This window comes from Ambystoma mexicanum, chromosome 11 (assembly GCF_040938575.1).
Source record: "Ambystoma mexicanum isolate Mex_15411 chromosome 11, UKY_AmexF1_1, whole genome shotgun sequence".
NCBI classification, from domain to species: Eukaryota; Metazoa; Chordata; class Amphibia; order Caudata; family Ambystomatidae; genus Ambystoma; species Ambystoma mexicanum.
This window is the reverse complement of record NC_090934.1, coordinates 1,237,739,894-1,237,759,126: the sequence shown is the minus strand read 5'-3', so window position 1 is coordinate 1,237,759,126 and position 19,233 is coordinate 1,237,739,894. Positions and strand designations below refer to the sequence as shown.

General features: G+C 46.4%; 1 protein-coding gene across 9 annotated transcripts in view; it reads left to right on the top strand.

Annotated features, from left to right (window-relative positions):
- Positions 1–19,233, top strand: part of NEO1 (neogenin 1) — a 1,161,518-nt gene that overhangs the window by 713,353 nt on the left and 428,932 nt on the right. For 5 of the 9 annotated variants that reach the window (XM_069624609.1, XM_069624607.1, XM_069624606.1 and 2 more), the window contains exons 8-9: positions 447–663; positions 11,523–11,677. In XM_069624609.1, the coding sequence (XP_069480710.1) occupies positions 447–663; positions 11,523–11,677 (372 nt within the window). The remainder of the gene's footprint in view (positions 1–446; positions 664–11,522; positions 11,678–19,233) is intronic. The other 4 variants (XM_069624610.1, XM_069624613.1, XM_069624608.1 and 1 more) reach the window with 1 other exon arrangement.

Below are 19,233 nucleotides of genomic sequence, written 5' to 3'. Positions count from 1 at the left end.
TTGACCATTGTTGACTCTAGTGAGCTAAGAAAGATAAGGAACTGTATGCTTGCCTAGGTTTGTAAAGGTTTTGCAGTCGACTAATACTAGGAATGGGGCACACCTATCAGTCAACATTCAATGCCACATTTCTCTAGATGCAAGATCTTGTGTCCTTTGGACGTCAGTGTGTTTTGTATAAGTATTGCCTTTCAGAAGCTTTCCTCCACTAGGGGAGCATGACCCCCTGGCACTTCCATACCACCCTCCACACCCTTAGTTCTCTGTAGTTGTTCACATGTGTGTCTGCCTCACCCTGCATGACTCCTTTGGCCTTCACGTTCAGTTTAGTCTATTTTGTTTCCCCATCATGGTTTTTGTTTATTTTATTTTCTTTCTTTCTTTTTGTATGTGTAAATCATGGTGGTGTTTGCGCTCCCTGTGCCCTAATATTTGCACGTGCCCAGATGTTGCCATCCCAACATTCCCTCCTACCTCACTGACCAGTGCCACTACTGACCATCTAGCACCTGTGCCTGTCGGACCCCTGCCCTCGGCTCCCCGTGATGTTGTGGCCTCCCTCGTCTCCACCCGCTTCATCAAACTGACGTGGAGAACTCCAGCTGAGCCCCATGGAGAAAACCTCACCTATTCAGTCTTCTATGGCAAGGAAGGCATCAACCGGTGAGAACCCTGCAAGTTTTCACTTTCTCTTAATGTGCTCTGATATGGAGAATGCATTCTGTTGGGCAGGGGAGGGCTCAATCTAGAGGTCTCTAAAGAGGGGAGAGAAATTGGACTAGTATGCAGAGTGAATTTGTCACCCCTAAAAGTGATGCAACCCAGAGAGAATGAAGCCATTTAATGTACATAGTTTGCCATAAAAAAATGGGCGGCACAGGGTGGGTAAAACCTCCTTCACTTGTGATAATTTCTCTTGACTACCTTGGACACTGAACTCATCAGTTAGGTTCTTGTGATCTCTTCAAGATAACTTTGAGGGTTGTAGGTAGTCCCCTCCCCCCCCCCACCCTCTAATCCTACATTGTTGATCCCAGGAAATTGGACTTCAGAATTAACCTCTTACATGCCGGAGGTGATTTTTTAAAATATATAACACATTTTGTTTTCAAACATATAAAGACAATTTGAGCACATTTGTGAGAATAATAAAGTCATTGAAGACATCCAATGTTAAAAGAAGACCTTTTCTCTCTCCAAAGGTTTCAATAAGGCTGTCACTCTCACCCAGGAACACACGTGTTTGCCAGGGATCTGTTTTTGTGTGTGGTCTCCAGGGAAGCAGACACCAGGCAACTGGTTTGGTTGTTCAGGGACACGTTTTGTTTGGTTTCTAGGGGAGATGGGATGCAAGACTGGACACACATTTTTAGGTACTCTTGTCTGATTCTCAGGTCATGGGAGTTGAAATGACGGGGCAGTTGGGCACACATTCTCAGGTAATTGGTGTAGCACAAATGTCCTGCTACAGGCTGCCCAACCCCATGATGGACACAAGTGTAACTCGCTTTGCAGGGTTCACAGAGGCTTCATGCCAAGACAAAGGGGTGGTAGAAATTCTAGGGTGGGAGGAAGAGTTAAAAGATGTTCCACGCTGCAGCTGAGCAACAGGTAGAACTGGTTCTTGGAGGGATCATGGCTTCGGTCCACAACCATTCCCCCCCCACACAGTGCAGGTGGACACAGGAAAATACATTTGGGAAAAATAAGTCACCCAATACTTTGGAAAATGAAATGAAGTCATGTACTACATTGCAAATTAGAGGTGACATAAAAACTGCCATTTCCACAAATGAGAGAGCAATTTGGTCACTTTCTCGACCCCACCAGCCTGATATTAAGTACCTGAAGAAGAAGGAAGACTAGTCATTCAGCAGGCTCCTTCCCTTTTGCCCCATATTGTTGGGAGCTTGACTGGGCATCCCCTTGCATGGTAAACTCTTCGAAGTGACACAAATGTCAACGTCCAAGCCATTGGTTGAATCTAGAGGGTCTCGGATTTCCCCCACATCATGGCTATTTTATTAGGATAAATATGGTGGATAAGAATATTTTTATTGAATCTGTTAAAATGGGTATCTCCCCACATACCCAGAAGCAGCATTTTAGGCTTGTATGGTATTGTCTCCCCCATGACTGTTGCCAATCAGTCCTGGGTTCATTCTCAAGAGGCAAACTTGCAGGCATTGCCATAATGTATGAAAAAAGGTTGTCTGAGCAATGCCTGAGGTGATTTGTGAATACGTCCCAAAAACTGGCACTGCAGTCTCTGCCCATGCATAGTCGTTCATGCAGGGATAACATGGTTTTGGGATTGATTTCTCCTCAATATTAGCAGTGGTCTGGTAAATGCCAGAATGGTTTCACAGGTATAGCTTTTCACTCCCCACACCTACATTGAAATGTCCCAGATTGTGGATAATGGTTAGGTGGTTTTGGAGACAACGTCCTCTCTCAGATCCTAGAGGTTATCCCAGTCATAAGACTGTGATCTGACTGATCTTCCCTCCCAACTACAGAGGCTAATACTTCTGAGTAAGATTAGGTATTGTGACCTGTTTGGATCATTTTAGAAGAGGCTTGTATGTCCTCTTTTGGCGTGGCCCAACAAGTAGAATGGGTACATTCCCTTCACCCCATGAGGTGACTTTTTGACAAGCTATAGAGATTAAATGTGCAGTCTCAGCAGAATGGGTACCAAATCTAAAACGTTCCCCCCTTCTCCCCCCACCCCCCCTCCCACAAGATCTGATCCTCCATAATGAAAATAAGGTGCGGTGGCTGAACTCCCAGGGCATGTCATTGAGCAGCCAATTCTGCCAACATGCAGTCATGACTTTATTGGATACGCTCACCTAACCAGAGAGGCTATTGAGGTTGCCTCTTCGAGGGGATTGTGTCCTTCGACGTATTCCACATCTATGACCGTAATGACCACAGCTGTGCTGCTTTGGAAAATGTTTTGGCGTAGGTGTCATGCGTCAATGACGTCGACACACTGTCCCTCAAGGGCCTCCGTCGAGGGTCGACGTCACCGGATGTTATATATAGGACGCACGGCACCCATACCCTCAGTTCCATTTTTTTTCTGCGAACATGTTCGCTTCGGAATCTCGGTACGCTCGGTTCTTCTACTTTGAATTGCAAAATGTCTCCATCTTCTGCTACTCTGAAGTCGGGCTTTAACAACGTCTGCCTCTGATGCCTCGGCGAAAGCCACGGCACCGACGACTGCGATGACTGCCAGTCCCTGACATCAAAGGCCTTGCGGGAGCGGAAGAAGAAATTATCGGTAGGTAGGGTTTCTAAAAACTGTAAGTTGAAATCTGCTGGGCTTTCGACTGACGACTCGAGGGGTGGCTCTCCGCGTCAGCGTAAATCCAGGGGGGTCTCGGAGTGGTGCCTGCCATTCCTCTGCCTCTTCTAGGCATTCTCGGAAGCGCGGTCACCCGTCGCCTTCCCCGTCCGAGGACTCCGCCAGAAGGTGGGTCACTTGTCCCACCAAGTATTTGTCGCTGGCCGAATCGGATGCATTGTGCCAGCAGATGATGGTGATTTTCGAATCGCAAGGCACCGTTCCGTCCACGCCTTCGAGAGAAGCCGTCAAGGAACGAGCTAGTGCCACCACTCGCACGCCTTCGTGCTCGGGCCGTCGGCACGATCATCGGGAGCTGTTGAGGTCCCGATCGGATAAGGTTGATCACAATAGCCGTGCCAGGTCCGGGTCGTCGACGCCGTTAAGACCGTCGGAGCCTGTGAGGCCTTCCAAGAAGGCATCGATGCCGTCTGTGCCGTGTCGTCGAGGGACTCTCTCGAGGCTCCGGCTTCGAAGAAGTCGTCGAAGTCATTGGCGCCTCATTCGGCGCTGATTCCATCGGCACCTTTTGAGGAGAATTTGCCGGCGGTGCCCCGAAGGGCTGCGGAAACTCTGAGGAAGGCTCCCTGTAAGTCTGTGAGGCCCGTTTTTTAGCCCTTCTCTGCTCCTCCATCCAGATTGGAATTATTCCAACCTTTGGAGTGTATTTCAGAGGTGGAACAACAATCTGATGAGGAGAGGGTTGTGCCTCCTGAGGTTCCTGATGACCTGTTGTCTGGTCAGTCAAATGGAAGACCTCCGTCAGTCCTTACATGACGCCAGTGGTCTTGACACCTCTCCGGAGGTTGAGTTTGGCTGGCCTGAGCCTGGCATGCATGCCGAATCCTTGTATAGGCGTCTCATGTCGAGGGTGACTGAGTACTTGGGGTGGTCTGCTCCATCTGATTTTCTTCAGGATGATCTGATGGATATCCTGGACCAATGTCCACCCACTTACCCGGTGTTGCCATTTTGTATGGCTTTGCAAAAAAGGGTGACAGCGGCTTGGACTGCCCCGGAGAGTCTCCCGGCAGTGAATAAGTTGCTTCTGAAAAAATACTGTCCAGCCAGTGGTGACCCCTGCTACTTGTCAACGCACCCCACTCCAGAGAGTTTGATGATGCAGGCGGCTACGGCTCCAGCGAAGCAGGCTGCGTACCCTGCCATCCCTCCTGATAGGGACGACAAGCACTTTGATGGTTGGGCGAAGAAGGTATTTTCTTCTGGGGGTATGGCTTTAAAGGTAGCCAACTCTGTTTGTGCCTTGGCAAGATTCACTCACACTCTGTGGAATTGTGTATCTTTGGCGGCTGAGCATATTCCCGGAGGGGAAGAACGGGATGGTTTTCTAGCCCTCGTGCAAGATGGGAAGGATGCCATGTGTGAATCCGTTCAGTCGGGTCTGGACATGGCAGACTGTGTCAGCTGGTCCATGGCTTCGAGCACTGTGATACGCACTTTTGCGTGGTTGCGGAAGTCAGGGTTTGCGCCTGATGTGCAATCCCGGCTTCTCAAGATGCCCTTTGATGGTGTCCATCTTTTTGGCAACAAGGCTGAAGAGAGCCTTGGGAGGTTGCAGACCTCCAAAGCTGCAGCGAAGTCTTGGAGCGCTGCAGTACGTCAACCTGCGCTTTTTCGTCCTAGGACAGCAATGGAGGGGAGGTTCCTTTCAGTACTACTTTTCCTTTGGTAGATTGAGAGGAGCTGCCAGTCAAAGGGGCCAATGTATGAGTACCAGAGGTGGAAAGCAAGGTACTCGAGGTGTCAAAGCCGCTCGGGCAGTTGCCTCTTTGCCCTCAGGCACTGCTGCAGCCGCGTCCGCTCAGTCATGAGGCCATGTCCCATGGTTCGCCGGTTGGGGGCAGACTGGTGCAGCACCTTGGAGAATGGCGTGCCATTACTTCAGATGTGTGGGTTCTGGTGATCATAACCCACGGCTACTGTCTACTCTTTAGGCAGAGGCCTCGCGACAATCCACCGGGGAAGCTCTTTGAAGCGTTGTATCCGCTCCTTGCGCAGGAAATACTATCCCTGCTGGAGAAAGGCACCATATAACTGGTGCCTGTAGCGGAGAGGAACAAGGGATGGTATTCCCCTTAATTTTTGATCCCAAAAAAAGACGGGGGATTGAGGCCCATCATGGACTTGCATGTGCTGAACAAGCTCCTCAGGAAGGACAAGTTCAAGATGGTAACTCTTTCTCAAGTCCTCCAGGCCCTTCAACTGCAAGATTGGTTGGTGTCTATAGATCTCAAGGATACTTACTTTCATGTGCAGATTCATCTAAAGCACAGGAAGTACCTGAGGTTCGCGTTTGGCGCCTCACATTTTCAGTTTCGGGTCCTGTCGTTCGGATTGACCTCCGCCCCGAGGGTCTTCACCAAGCTGATGGTGGTGGTGGCAGCGTATCTCAGGAAATGGGGGATTCACATCTACCCCTACCTGGACGATTGGTTGATCAGGGCGCGTTCTCCCGAGCAAGCCCTGGATCATCTGTCCGTCACCTGCCACTCCCTTCACAAGCTGGGCTTCTCCCTCAATTTAAATAAGTCACATTTGACACCTACCCAGCGGCTCCAGTACATCGAAGCAGCGCTCGACACATCCCTGGGGCTGTGTTCGCCTCCCCAGGTGAAGGCTCATCACATTCTGCAGATGGTGGACAGGTTTCAACGTGCCCAGAGTCTCCCGGCGTTTGAGTTCTTGAGGTTGCTCGGCCTCATGGCATCCTGCATTTTCCTGGTGCCAGAGGCTAGGCTGCAGATGAGTTCTCTGCAGTGGGCTCTCAAGATGCAGTGGTCACAGTTCTCCGGCAAGATGTCGGATCCCGTTCAGATTCCGCCCTTGGTCGCACAGGATCTTCTGTGGTGGGCCGTCAAAGGTAATCTGAAGGGTGTGCCATTTTGGCAACCTTGGCTGGAGGGGACTATCATGATGGAAGCATCCCTCACGGTTTTGGGAGCTCATGCCAACGAGTTGACGGCCAGCGGCCGTTGGTCTCCGTCAGAGTCCAGACTCCACATCACTCTTAGAGCTGTGGGCTGTCAGGCTAGCCCTGAAGGCTTTTCTGCCTTCTGTAGGGGGGAAACATTTCCTGATTATGACGGACAATGCCGTGGCCATGCACTACCTCCACAAAAAGGGGGGAGCAGGGTCACTCCCGTTGTGCAGGGAGGTGATGCAGCTCTAGTTCTGGACCATCCAGCTGGAGATTTCGATCTCGGCAGTTCATCTGGCCAGAGATGAAAACGCGGCGGCAGATGCTCTGAGCAGGCAGAGCACGGTCTCTCACGAGTGGGAGCTGGCTCAGGAAGTTCTTCTGGAGATCTTCGCTCTTTGGGGAAACCCTACAACTGGATCTCTTCACCACCAGTGTCAACCGGGAGTGCGAGAGATTCTGCTCGCGGGAATTTCCTCCAAGAGGAGCCTTAGGGGACGCTTTCGTAGTGGAGTGGTCCTTCCCACTGCTATACGCATTCCCTCCAGTCCCCGTCATTCCTCAAGTGTTGCAGAGTTTCGGTTCCTGGATGATCCTCATTGCTCCGGCATGGGCCAGGAGAGCATGGTACCCGCACCTTCTAGACATGTCCATCTCCCCTCCATGCCGTCTTCCCTACCGAGACGATCTGCTATCACGGGAGTGGGGGGTCGAGTTCTCCATCCAGAGGTCAAGTCACTCAGCCTTTAAGCTTGGTGTCTGAAAGGCTGAGGTAGATGGATTGGGACCTCCCTGAAGACGTGATGGAGGTGTTGCTTTAGGCCAGAAGGCCTGCAACGAAATCCCTGTACCGTTGCTGTTGGAGGAAGTTCTGCGACTGGTGCAGGGTACAGATTGTGTATCCTTTCCAATGTTCCATTCCTTTGGTTTTGTCTTTTTGCTTTCTTTAGCCCACAGGGGCCTGCAAGTAGGTACCATTAAGGGGTACCTGGCGGCGCTGTCCATATTTAAGCGCTCGTCTGAGGAATGTTCTTATTTTAAGATCCCTTTGATTTCTCAGTTTCTAAAAGGGCTAACTAATGTGTTTCCACTATCGCCTTTCCAGGTGCCGGGATGGGATTTGAATTTGGTTTTTAAGTTCCTAATGGGAGCTCCATTTGAGCCCTTACATTCTTGCCCGTTGAGACTGTTGTTATTTAGGACTGTATTTTTAGTTGCGGTTACTTCCGCACGCAGAGTTAGTGAGTTGCAGGCACTTTCCGCCAAGCCACCTTTCACGGTGTTCCATAAGGACAGGGTTGTCCTTAGGGTTCGTCCTTCTTTTCTTCCGAAGGTTGTCGGATTTTCATTTAAGCCAGAAGGTGATTCTTCCAGTGGTTTATCCTCCTCCGCATCCTGGTAAGGAAGAGGAGAGGCTCCATAGGTTGGATCCTAGGAGAGCTTTGAGTTTCTATCTCTCACGGATGTCCCGGGTCAGAGTGGGCGATCAGCTCTGTTGGTTATACTGGAAGGCGTTTAGGTTCGGGTGTTTCCAAGCAGACCTTGTCCAGATGGATCATTTTGACGATCTGAGTGTTACCGTTTGGCGGGTAAGGAACCTCCAGTAGGCTTACGGGCTCACTCTACTAGGGGTGTGGCTGCCTCCACGGCTCTACAGAGGGGCGTTCCGATTTGCAGTATTTGCGAAGCAGCCACATGGGCTTCTGTCCATACCTTTGTGAGACACTATTCCCTGGACTCCATCCATGGGCAGTATTTGGCCTTTGGTAAGGTAGTCCTATATTCAGCAATGTGGGCATTCTAAAATTCTAAATTTGTAAATTCTTTTCCCACCTCCATACGTTGGTACTGCTTTGGGAGTCTGTCATAGATGTGGAATACGTCGGAGGACACAATCCCCTCGAACAAGTTACTTATCTTACCTGGTAACGTTCTTTCGATAGGATGTTCCTTCGACGTATTCCACATCGAACCCTCCCAGCCTGCCCCTCTACAGAATTTCTTATGCGATTGCAGCTTACGTTTCCGCAAGGCTTTCTGCAGTCATACTGGCAGGAGATTGGTGCCACACGTTCTGGGAAAAAAGTACAACTGGGTCTACAGGTCCCGTGCGTCCTATATATAACATCCGGTGACGTCGGCCCTCGAGGGACAGCGTGTCTTCGCCATTGATGCAGGACGCCTGCGCCGAAAAATGTTCTGAAGCAGCACAGCTGTGGTCATTACTGTCATAGATGTAGAATACTTCGGAGGAACATCCCATCGAAAGAACGTTACCAGGGGAGATAAGTAACATGTTCATCTATAGTGAGGGCAGGTGTTAGTCTGGTTTGGAGAGTCACATCTCCTTAAAGTTCCTTAGAAGTGCTCTTTCTACAGGAGTGCTCACTTTGCTTATGTGTAGCATAGTCTCATGAACTCGGAGATATCTATATCTCTGAGGCTTGTGGAATCTGCTTAGATCACATGCTATGCATAGACCACCATCTTGTGGAAGCTGCCGAGTATTAAAGTTGTTGTTTTTGAAACTCGAAAAGGGATGATGTTGACAGGGCGTGCCATTAATACCATCCCAAGTGCGACATTCACTGTACCCATGGTCCTTCACATGTCGAGGTCCCTCAGATTGTTTTTTTCCGCCATTGTGACGGACGCATAATCGCAGAGTTCATTTCACCATTTAATATTGAAAAATTAAAGTTAGATATTCTTTCTGTCCTTTCTCAAACCGCCTTCGACTACATCTTCGGCGGTGGAAAGGACTACTGTTGAACAAAATCCCAGGCTCCACTGACCCTTTCGGCCTTGGAAGGCCGCACTGGGCCTTGGCCCGAACAGTAGGGAGAGGGAGGGGTGGACATTGGAGAATGCCTTTTCCCCTTTACACTCTTTTCTCGCCTGGCTGCCATTTTGCTTAAATATGGAAAACACTCCATTTAGGTTCTGCCCCAGTTGTAATAAAAAGTTCCCCAGGGTAGACAAGCACCGGGTGTGCAATCTGTGTCTAGCACGGGATCACAATGAGGGGCATTGTCGAGCTTGCAAGCTGTTCAAGCCTAAGACACTTCGGGATTCAAAGACAAAGTGCTGGGCCTATCGCGCCATTCAGGCCGAGGCCACCATAGACGTGGAGGGGGAGCCTCCAGTGATGGCGTCTGGTTGGGGAAACGCTGCCAAGAGGAACGCCCTATGGATGAGCTGGTCAGGGAAATGTGCTTATGCTTTTCCACCAACAATGAGCAGAGTGGTGAACAAGATTAGGGAACAGATGACGCTCATCCTAGTTTCTCCCATGTGGGCAAGACAACCATGGTATCCACATCTGTGCAAACTATCGATGTGCAATCCCATCAAACTCTCGTGCCAGAAAAAACTGCTGACCCAACAGTTCACCCTCGACCTCACTCAATGAACTTGGCAGCATGGCTCCTGAAGTCAGAGTTTGGACATCTAAAACTACCAGAAAGGTGTATGGATATACACAAGGAAGCATGTAAAACAAAACCCAGACACTTATTTCGAAAAGTGGAGGACATGTGTAATCTGGTGCTAGTCTAAACAGATAAACCCCATAGAATGTACTCCATCTCACATTCTAAATGATATGCTCCACTTGTTAGACTCTGGGTTAGTATTCAAATCCATAAAGATCCACCTGGCGGCTTTATTAGCATACACCACCTTTGAAAGTAAGGTATTGTGGTGGAAAGTTCCAGTCATTAAAGCATTCATGGAGAGGTAGTAAAGAGACTCACCCTCCAATTTCAAACCCACCGCCAGGCTGGGATCTCAATGTAGTACTCGCAAAGCTCATGGGGCTCCCATTTGAGCCTATGTACAAGTCAAGTCTTGAATGCTTGACATACAAAGCTGCCTTCTTGGCTATTACTTCCATAAGAAGAGTTGGTGAATTGCAAGCATTGTCAGTGCAAGATCCCTTCTTTATCATACACAAGGACACATTGGTTTGACGTACACACCCTAGGTTTTCACCGAAATTAATTTCCAAAATCCACGTAAACCAATCCATTGATCTACCGGCCATCTTCCAGAACCCCACAAGCTCAGCTGAGAAAAAACTCCATGCACTAGATGTAAGGAGGGTGGTCCTTTACTATGTAACCAAGACCCGACCGCTTAGGAAAACAGACCAACTTCGTCTCCGTAGCACAAGGCAGAGAAGGAGACTGCATTTCCAAAAATGCCATCTCCAAACGGCTAGTCGGATGCATACAACTATGCTATTCATTATCAAGCAAAACACTGCCTTTCACACAGAGAGCTCATTCCACTAGGGACACTGGATCTACTCTGGCAATTTTCGCAAATGTCCCTTTAGACATCATTTGCAAAGCAGCTACATGGAGCTCAGTACACACTTTCACTCCGCACTACTGAATTGACACTCATTCCAAAGCAGATACACAGGTGGGATCAGTGGTTCTAAAACATTTATTTGCCGCTAGACCTTCTCACAACCCACCACCTGCTCTTAACACTGCTTGCTAATCTATGCATAGCATCTGATCTAAGCAGATTCCACAAGCCTCAGAAGGGATACATTACTCACTGTAATCTTATTTCTGATGGTTGTATCTGCTTAGATTCACATGCGCCCACCCTTACTCCCCTTGGAGAGAAGGTGTATGGTTGTTTATGAGCTTCTGACACATGTGCTTGGATACACGTGTACTCATGCTACCTCATGTCAGAAACAAAACAATCTGAGGGACCTCGACAGGACTATGGGTACAGTGGATGTGTCACTAGGGATAGTATTACTGTCGACGTCCCTTTTCGAGTTTCAAAAACAACTGTAATACTCTGCAGCTTCCACTAGATGTCGGCCTATGCATAGCATGTGAATCAAAGCAGATGGAAGCATCAGAAATACGATTACGGTGAGTGCTGTATCCCATATTATACCTAGGTGTGAACTACATGGATTTACCCGTCAATGGAATTGTCTGTAAAAGAGCTAATTTTTGTGGTGCGGTTGAGCATTTGCTTTAAAATGGTTGTGCAGTATGTGTGTGTACATACATGTGACATGCTTGTGTCCATCTCTGTAGAGTGCAGTGGCTGTAAGTTATCAGCTCTCGGTTCTGCTCCATAATGGTGCAAACGTGGCCTGTGTTTGTAACCCTTTGTTCTCAAATATGTTATCACCCTGCTTTTTTTTAAAATTTATTTCTCTAACTCGGCCATCCGATGACTGTGTTCCTGAAGGGAGCGTATGGAGAACACCAGCCACCCCGGAGAAATGCAAGTGACAATCCAGAACCTCATGCCAGAGTCGGTCTACATCTTCCGAGTTGTGGCTTTGAATAGGCATGGCCCAGGAGAGAGTTCAATTCCCCTCAAGGTGGCGACACAGCCAGAAGGTGAGACTCCACCCTTCATATCTTCTGAAAACGGATTAGCATTGTAACATAGGCTGTGAGGGGGGGGTCGTTTATTAACATGTGCTCCTCCTAATCAGTGGTTCTCATATTGAGAGGTACTGCTAACAGCTACTCAAGATTGTGCAGGAGCCCTCTGGGGCTGATAAGCTATCTAAGCTGGCAACCTGCCCTGTCAGCTCTTTCCATCTAAGCGGAACACCATAGGTACCTTTGATTTGTAATGGTTATTGGTGCCTGGAGACAGCTCAGTGCCTAGAGTTCTAGAAATATATTGCTGTATTTGTATTTATTTTATTTATATAGCGCACCAGGCCCAAGGGCATCTGGGCGCATGTCTTGGTACAACATAGGTGCAAGTTAGACATTTAAAGAGTGAAGTTTTCATAAAATTATTCATAAAAGTATACATGGGTTACAGTGAGGAGAAAGATGCATGAGAGCAGAAACAGCAAAATATATACAATACATAGTAAGCACAATATACAAGGTAGGAACTTGGTGTTATTGAGGGTGAGCCCTTAATAGACTATTACATTGTAGTCAATATATAATATACAACAGTATCTAATAGTTAAGATATAGAATTTAATTACAGGCGCAAGTAGGGGTTAGTCTTGTGTGGAGGCTAGCCAGAGTTTAGCTTTTTGTTTGAATAAGGTTGGAGAAGATTCAGATCTGATGGTTGGTGGAAGTGAGTTCCATAGTTTGGAAGCAAGAACTGGGAAGCTTACACCACCTGCTTTCTGAAGTTTGTATCTGGGGATGGTCAAGCAATGTTCTTCAGCTGATCTGAGTGGCCGGGTAGGCACGTACTGAGCGAAGCGAGAAGCTAGATGGCTAAGGGGCCTGGTTGTTCAAATATTTGTGTGAGGGCGAGAGATTTCAGAGATATTCTTTGTGTTACTGAAAGCCAGTGTAGACTCCTCCTTGTTTCGGAGATGTGTGCAGATCTGGGGATGTTGAGGGCCGCTCTGATGGCATTATTTTGAGTAACCTGGAGTTTATTTAGGTTACGTTGGTTAGTCCCTTGATATAAAGCATTGCAATATTTTAGTTTGGTCATAACCAATGTCCTGACCAGAGTAATGCAGTTCTGTGTGGAAAAGAAGGGGCGGCATGCTGTGATAAGCTTGCATGTGTACGCAGAGGTAGAGACAACGGCATTAGTTTGTCTGTTGAGTGATAACGTGGAATCAAGATAGATTCCTAGTGTTTTGGTGTCAGTGGACACTTTAATTGAGTTGTCATCAATATTGAAGGTTTTGCACGATGGGTGTCAAGTCTATTCAGTCGCTGTTGGGAGCCCAAGATGAGAAGCTCTGTCTTGTCATCATTAAGACAGAGCTCATGTAGGGCCATCCAGACTTGAATGACTTGGTAGATGTCGTTCAATGCTTTAGAATCAACCTTGTGATCACCAGTGATGGGAATGAGTATCTGGGTGTCGTCGGCGTAGTTGGTGTAAGTAACACCCAGATACTCGAGTACATCAAACAAAGGTTTGGTGAATAGATTATAAAGCGTTGGTGAGACGCAGGAGCCTTGAGGCACACCACACGGCACTGGTGTCGGGTCCGCGGATAAAGTGGGTGAGAATACTCTCATGTGTCTATTGTCCAAGAAGGAACTGATCCATTTGGTGGCTTTTTCAGAAAAGTGGGCAGCTGATTTCAAGTGGCGACAGAGGATTTGGTGATTGACCAAGTCAAAGGCTGCCAATAAGTCCAGGAGTAATAGGCCATTTTGCCATTGTCTTTTAAGTCCTCAATTTAAGTTTTGAGATCTAATAGGGATGTTTCTGTCCCGTGCTTAGATCTAAATCCAGATTGTCTTGTTCTGAGTAGATTTAGTTTTTAAGTACTTCTGAATCTGTAGATATGCTGCTCTGTCCAAGATTTTCAGAAGGAATGGGACCGTAGTGATGGGTCTGTAGTTGGTTGGTATGCTGGGGTCAAGGGTAGGTTTTTTGAGCAAGGGGATGACCCAAGCATCCTTGAGGTTATCCGGGACAATGCCTGCCTGAAATGAGGAATTGATAAAGGTGGTGATGAAAGGGGCAAGTTCATGCGCAGATTTCTTGATGGGGGCAGGACAGGAATCACCCTGACAATTGGAGGGTTTCAATTTACTAATGATGCTTTCTACCTCTAGAATGGTGAGAGGAGCAAAGCTAAACGGTGTATGAGTGAATGTGGAGGTAGTCGTATTACCGGTCATGAATTTCGTTTGGGAATTGGTTTGTAGACAACTTTGCTTTGCATTAATTTCAGACTGTAGGGTAGTTATTTTGGTGAGGGCTTTTTGAATATTGTTGCACCACGTGCTGTCTTTGCTGCAAGTATCGGGGATGGACGAGGGGGATTCTAGTTCTTTAAGAATTTTGAATGACTCCTTCGTGTAAGATTCTGCTTGTGAAATACGTTGTTTGTGCGTCTTTTTTTGCTTGTACAATCGCTTCCTTGTAATTAAGAGATGCTATGAAGAGGTTATCTTTATTGGTCTCGCATGGGAGACTTTTCCAAAGAGCTTCTGCATTATGTTTTTCTTTGCGAAATATTCTCAGATGTGGGGTGAACCACATGTTTAAGTGGGCGCGCTGTTTAGATTTCCTTAATTTGAGAGGTGCTATGGTATTGATAGCTTTGAGTGGGGTTTGTTTAAAGGTGTCCACTAGGACTGTTGGGTCATCATGCCCCGATGCACAATTATTAATTATAGGCAATGTGAGAGGGAGCAGTTTGTCCCTGGTGATGTCCTTTTTGTTTCTTGTGGGTATGGAAGGTGCAAAATTAGGTTTGAGATGTGGGTCATTAGCAGGTATGTTATTTTGCATTTATATAGCGCCTTAAATACCATTGGTATGGTCTGAAGGCGCTGGTAGGTTGAACGCCCTTGGGAACCGAAGTTCAGGTCAGTAGAGAGAATAGGGAGAGTCAACGGGGCGTGTGCGCACCGGGTATGTGTGCAGCTGGTGCGGTATTCATGAAATAGCTGCTTCTTAGCGATGGGTGTGATGGTTGAGATCAGGGGTATGTGTTCGTTCTGGCAGAATTTATCCAGACCGACTGTGGCTGCGTTAGGCCTGAGGAGAACACCTGGCTGGGGGTGTGTAACCAGCAGTGTTTACTTATGATGGGGAGTGAGCGGGAGATGTTAGTATGAGAACAGTTATACCGAATGGTGTCCTAGTAACTCTGTGTTCTAGTTGAGTGGTGGTGTAAAGAAGAGTGTATGCGTGGGGTGTGATATGATGAGTTACATGTTCTTTCAAATGTTCCCTGTATTCCAGACCATACTATGTACGTTGCGCAGTTCTATGCGCTCCAGTCTGTTCATGTACTTTTATTCATTCCATACGTTCCCGTCCGCCCCGCGCGCTCAAGTCCTCCATGTGCGCTCCTGTCTGCCCCATGCATGCACTCCTGTCTGCCCAACACATGCAGTCCTGTCTGCCCCTGTATTTCGTATGCTAAAGATAATGATGTAGTGGTCAGACCAAGCGCACGGGGAGTTGCAGCTTATAAGCGTGTTACAGTTTAGGTCAGCAATCCAATCGAGCGTTTTTCCCTTGTCATGGGTAGGTTCGAGAATTCAATGAGAGAATCCTAGGTTGGAGATATTACTGGCAATCGCGCCGGCATGGAGGTCCTTAGGGTCCAATAGATGGAGATTGAGGTCGCCAAGTAGTAAGACTTGGGAGTTAGGTTTAGTGTTGTCGGTAAGGATGGACATGTCGTCCGAGAATGAGGAGAGAGAGGGCCTGGAGGTCTGTAGATGAGGTGCAATGAGGCTGTGTTGGTGTAGAATAGAGAGTTTGACTGATAGGGATCGAACTAAGTTGTGTGTTGGGGATTAATCTCATGTTGATGTCTTTGTGAATAAATGCAACACCGCCTCCTTTAGAGAGGTTAGAGTGGCGGTCGCTTCTGATAATGGAGTATCCGTCTGGGATATCTAATGCCAATAGAGAACCTGAGGCTGCATGGAGCCATGTTTCCGTGATGGCGATGAAGTCAAGGTTCTGTGATGTGATAAGATCAGCGATGTCAAGATAATAAATAATTTTTCTTTCTCGCTCCATAACTTAATAAGTTTAGTCTCACTAGAGATTTTATTGCTAAATGAACTTATTTATCAGCCAATTGGCTGCCGTAATGGTAGTGAAAAGCTACCTGGGAATTTAAGCTGATCTTTAAAGCAAGGAAGAAATTATACTTGGCTGTTTGTTTTTTCTCTTAGGGACATTAACCATGTATCGTTTTCTTTGTGATGTTTATAATAACGAATCTGATATGGCTGTTTCTCTATCTCTTCTACCTTTGGTAAATATGGTTTTTGCGTTCCCCTGCCTTGAGTGACTTATTCGTTGGTGCATGTTACACACTGCCGCTCAGTTGCACCTTAGACTAGTGCCCTGGCAGAATGTGGTATTCAACATGCATTAAAAATCTGAAGTAAGCCTCTAAGGTTAGGACTTGAGCGAGCAGCACTGGTTTCTCAGCGGTTGCCGGGCTGGCATGCATCGCTTTTTAAAATGGCATTCACTTATTTTTAAAAGTTATTTTTCCTAAAATAAACCATTGTTTTACTGCCGAATTTTTATTTTAACGTTCCAGAGTTTCTCAACCTGAGGGGTGGGAGCCTTTAGTATGTGAATGTATTAAACCCCCAAGGCTTTAGTTCTAAACTTGTATGTATGTTGTCTATTTTTTCTTCTTTCTGTTGACTGTCTGGGAGATATCAAAGATCACCTACAACCGGTTTCTCTTAATCTTCCCACCTCAAAGCTTGACCTCTCACAAGCAAACACCACTTGTAACCCAGCAGACCTGATCCCCCGCCCTTTCTTCTTTGGAGGTTGAGAAATTGAGTACCATGAAATAAGACAGAATATTACACTATTTAGAAGTGGTAGGAATCCAGCATCAAGTGCTACAAGAAAATGCGCTTAATTATGATTTCAGTTGCTGACAAATGGTGACCAATGTCTTTGTTAATTATATAAAGCCCATAATATTACCTGTAACATGTGTTTTGTTTATTTTGCTTTATTGGTTGTCGGCTGTTCACCTGGTGCCGTGTCCAAACTCTTCCACATTGAATTCCCTTCTCCAGGCCCTGCTGGACGGTACTTGTTGTACAAGCACTTGTGTGCTTAATCCACTACTCAAAATTATTCTCCTGCTAAATACCATTCACCTTTTCTCTAGTGTGCAGTAGAATATATGGCACCGTGGCCGAGCTCCCAGCTTCTAATGTAGGCTACATGCATAGACTACTGCAGAGATGTTTGACCCTATCGTTATGTATTTGAATCCTTATATTGCTCAACCCTTCATCTCACCAAGCTCTTTTCTAACACTTTATACCAGTACCCCAGGGTAATCCGTTTGTGTGCTCTCTACAACTATTAACAGTACTGTTTAAGGGAGTACTTTGGTTATATGTTCAGCCGGTACTAACTGATGTGATCCAATGTGTGATTCTTGTGGTGATAATTTTTTATTTTTTCACCTATGAGTCTTAGTGGTGTACATACACAACTTTGCCACTGACTGCACAGAGTATGAATAGTAGGCTAGCTACGCTCTTAACGTATAAGGCTAGGTCGATCAACATGGCTTGCGACAGACTGGTCACTGATGGCAGTGAACGTTTACTATGAATTATTCTCAGCTCAATCGGGGTACTATTGGTTTTCAGCAAGTGCTCCTGCTCAATTGATTTCCCCAACAGAGGTGAGCACTGCTTTACTATATTAAAAGCCAGAAAGTAGAGCGTTTTTCCTTGGTTTGTTAAACCAGATGGGAAAATAATGATGTTCTGTAGCAGTTGAGATATTTGGATTTTCACGGCAGCTGTGCAACTGTCTACATCAGTGAGCTCGTATTTCCAAGGAGACCGAATTACAGAATGTCTTATGAATATTCAGAGCGATGTTCCTACTTTTAGATCAGTGAGCCTGAATGCTGTCAGCATGAATAATGCCGATATTCCCATGAATTGAGAAAGCAGTCTTGTGAAATGTTTTATAAAACATTTCTACTTGTGCAATGAACAGACCATTAGGGTTGTGGCATCCATCCTACAGTTAAGGTTGCTTGACACTTTACATTGGAAAAAAGAAACCGTTTCCTTTGTGACCTTGGACCTCGTCCATCAAATTTCAGTTGCAAGGCAAATTTACTGATCTGACCCACAGGTGGACGGTCATTTCAGATTTTGGTGACGTTTCATGTAGAAAAAGAATTCGTTTTTTTGCACAGCGTGTTATAGGCACAAAATAAGCATTTTTGGAATCTTAACTTGCAATTGCACTCTTAGACGTTCTAGATTTCCCCGCCCACACGTAGCACTTCCCTTCAACAGATGCACACTGCCAAAATTCCGAAAATCAGAAAAACCAAACTCAATGTTCACTTCGACGAATAGTGTCACTGTATCCACATGCACAGTATGTCTGGCATGACCAATACACAGACCATGTGATCATCAACAAGAACATGTGTGGAACCAACCTTTGCACCTGCTACACGCGTGGAATAATGCAGACGGCAGAATACAGTGAAAACAATCACGGAATGAAGATAGGAGTGTAAACATTGCATGGAATTCCACACACACACTTTCTAATGATATGCGCATGCCAAACGCGCGTGATTTATGTCAGTAGGCTTTTATAATGTGCTAAATCACCACACTTCCATAGTAGTTTCAGAGCTTTTAGGCCTGTGCACATGAAGTTCAGAATGAACAGTGAAATATAAAGATATGAGGGAAGCTATAGAAGAGTTGAAGTTACTACTGGCAAAAAACTTCTACAAATGTTTGGAAGCCAAAGTGGACCCACTTGGTCCAAATGAACTAATATACATATACGAATACCCTGTAACAATGCAAATGAACTTACCTCCCCCTGCATCACTGATGACAACGCTTGCTTGAAATATGAAGTACCACACATCCATACTATAGTGTGCCTTGTGACCTAGTGTAGTGAGTTATGGTTTAATTTCTCTGATCAACTATTGGGGAATTAAAACATTCTGCCCGGGATTTGCTATCTTAAGTGTCAACCCCCAATGTTTGTAGACTTTGCATTTCGTTATCTTTGAAGGGAGTGTTTGTTCCTTGGCATTCCCTGTGGTTTTTAGATTTCAACTTCTTGTAGACTTCAACCACCTTTTATAAAAACCAGCATTGACAAAGGCAACAGTTTTTTGGTTTTTCTGTAGGCATTTGCCAGGTGCTGCTATAATGGTACTACTAGGCTATAAGATGGTAACAGTTGTAAAAGAGTGTGATTATGTGGGAATTTTGATAGCAGTGTCTGGCAAATACCTATTTAATACCTGAAATTGTGCACAGCCAAGAATGACTTGAAGCAGTACGAAAGCATGACTTGTGTTTGTCATTTGATAAAGCCTCAATCATTGGCTTGTGTCCTGATACCCTTTCCCCATTACTGCTGGTGTGTTCGTGTCCGCAGTGGGTCTGTGATGCAGATCCTAATAAACATAGGGAAGGTGATGCGC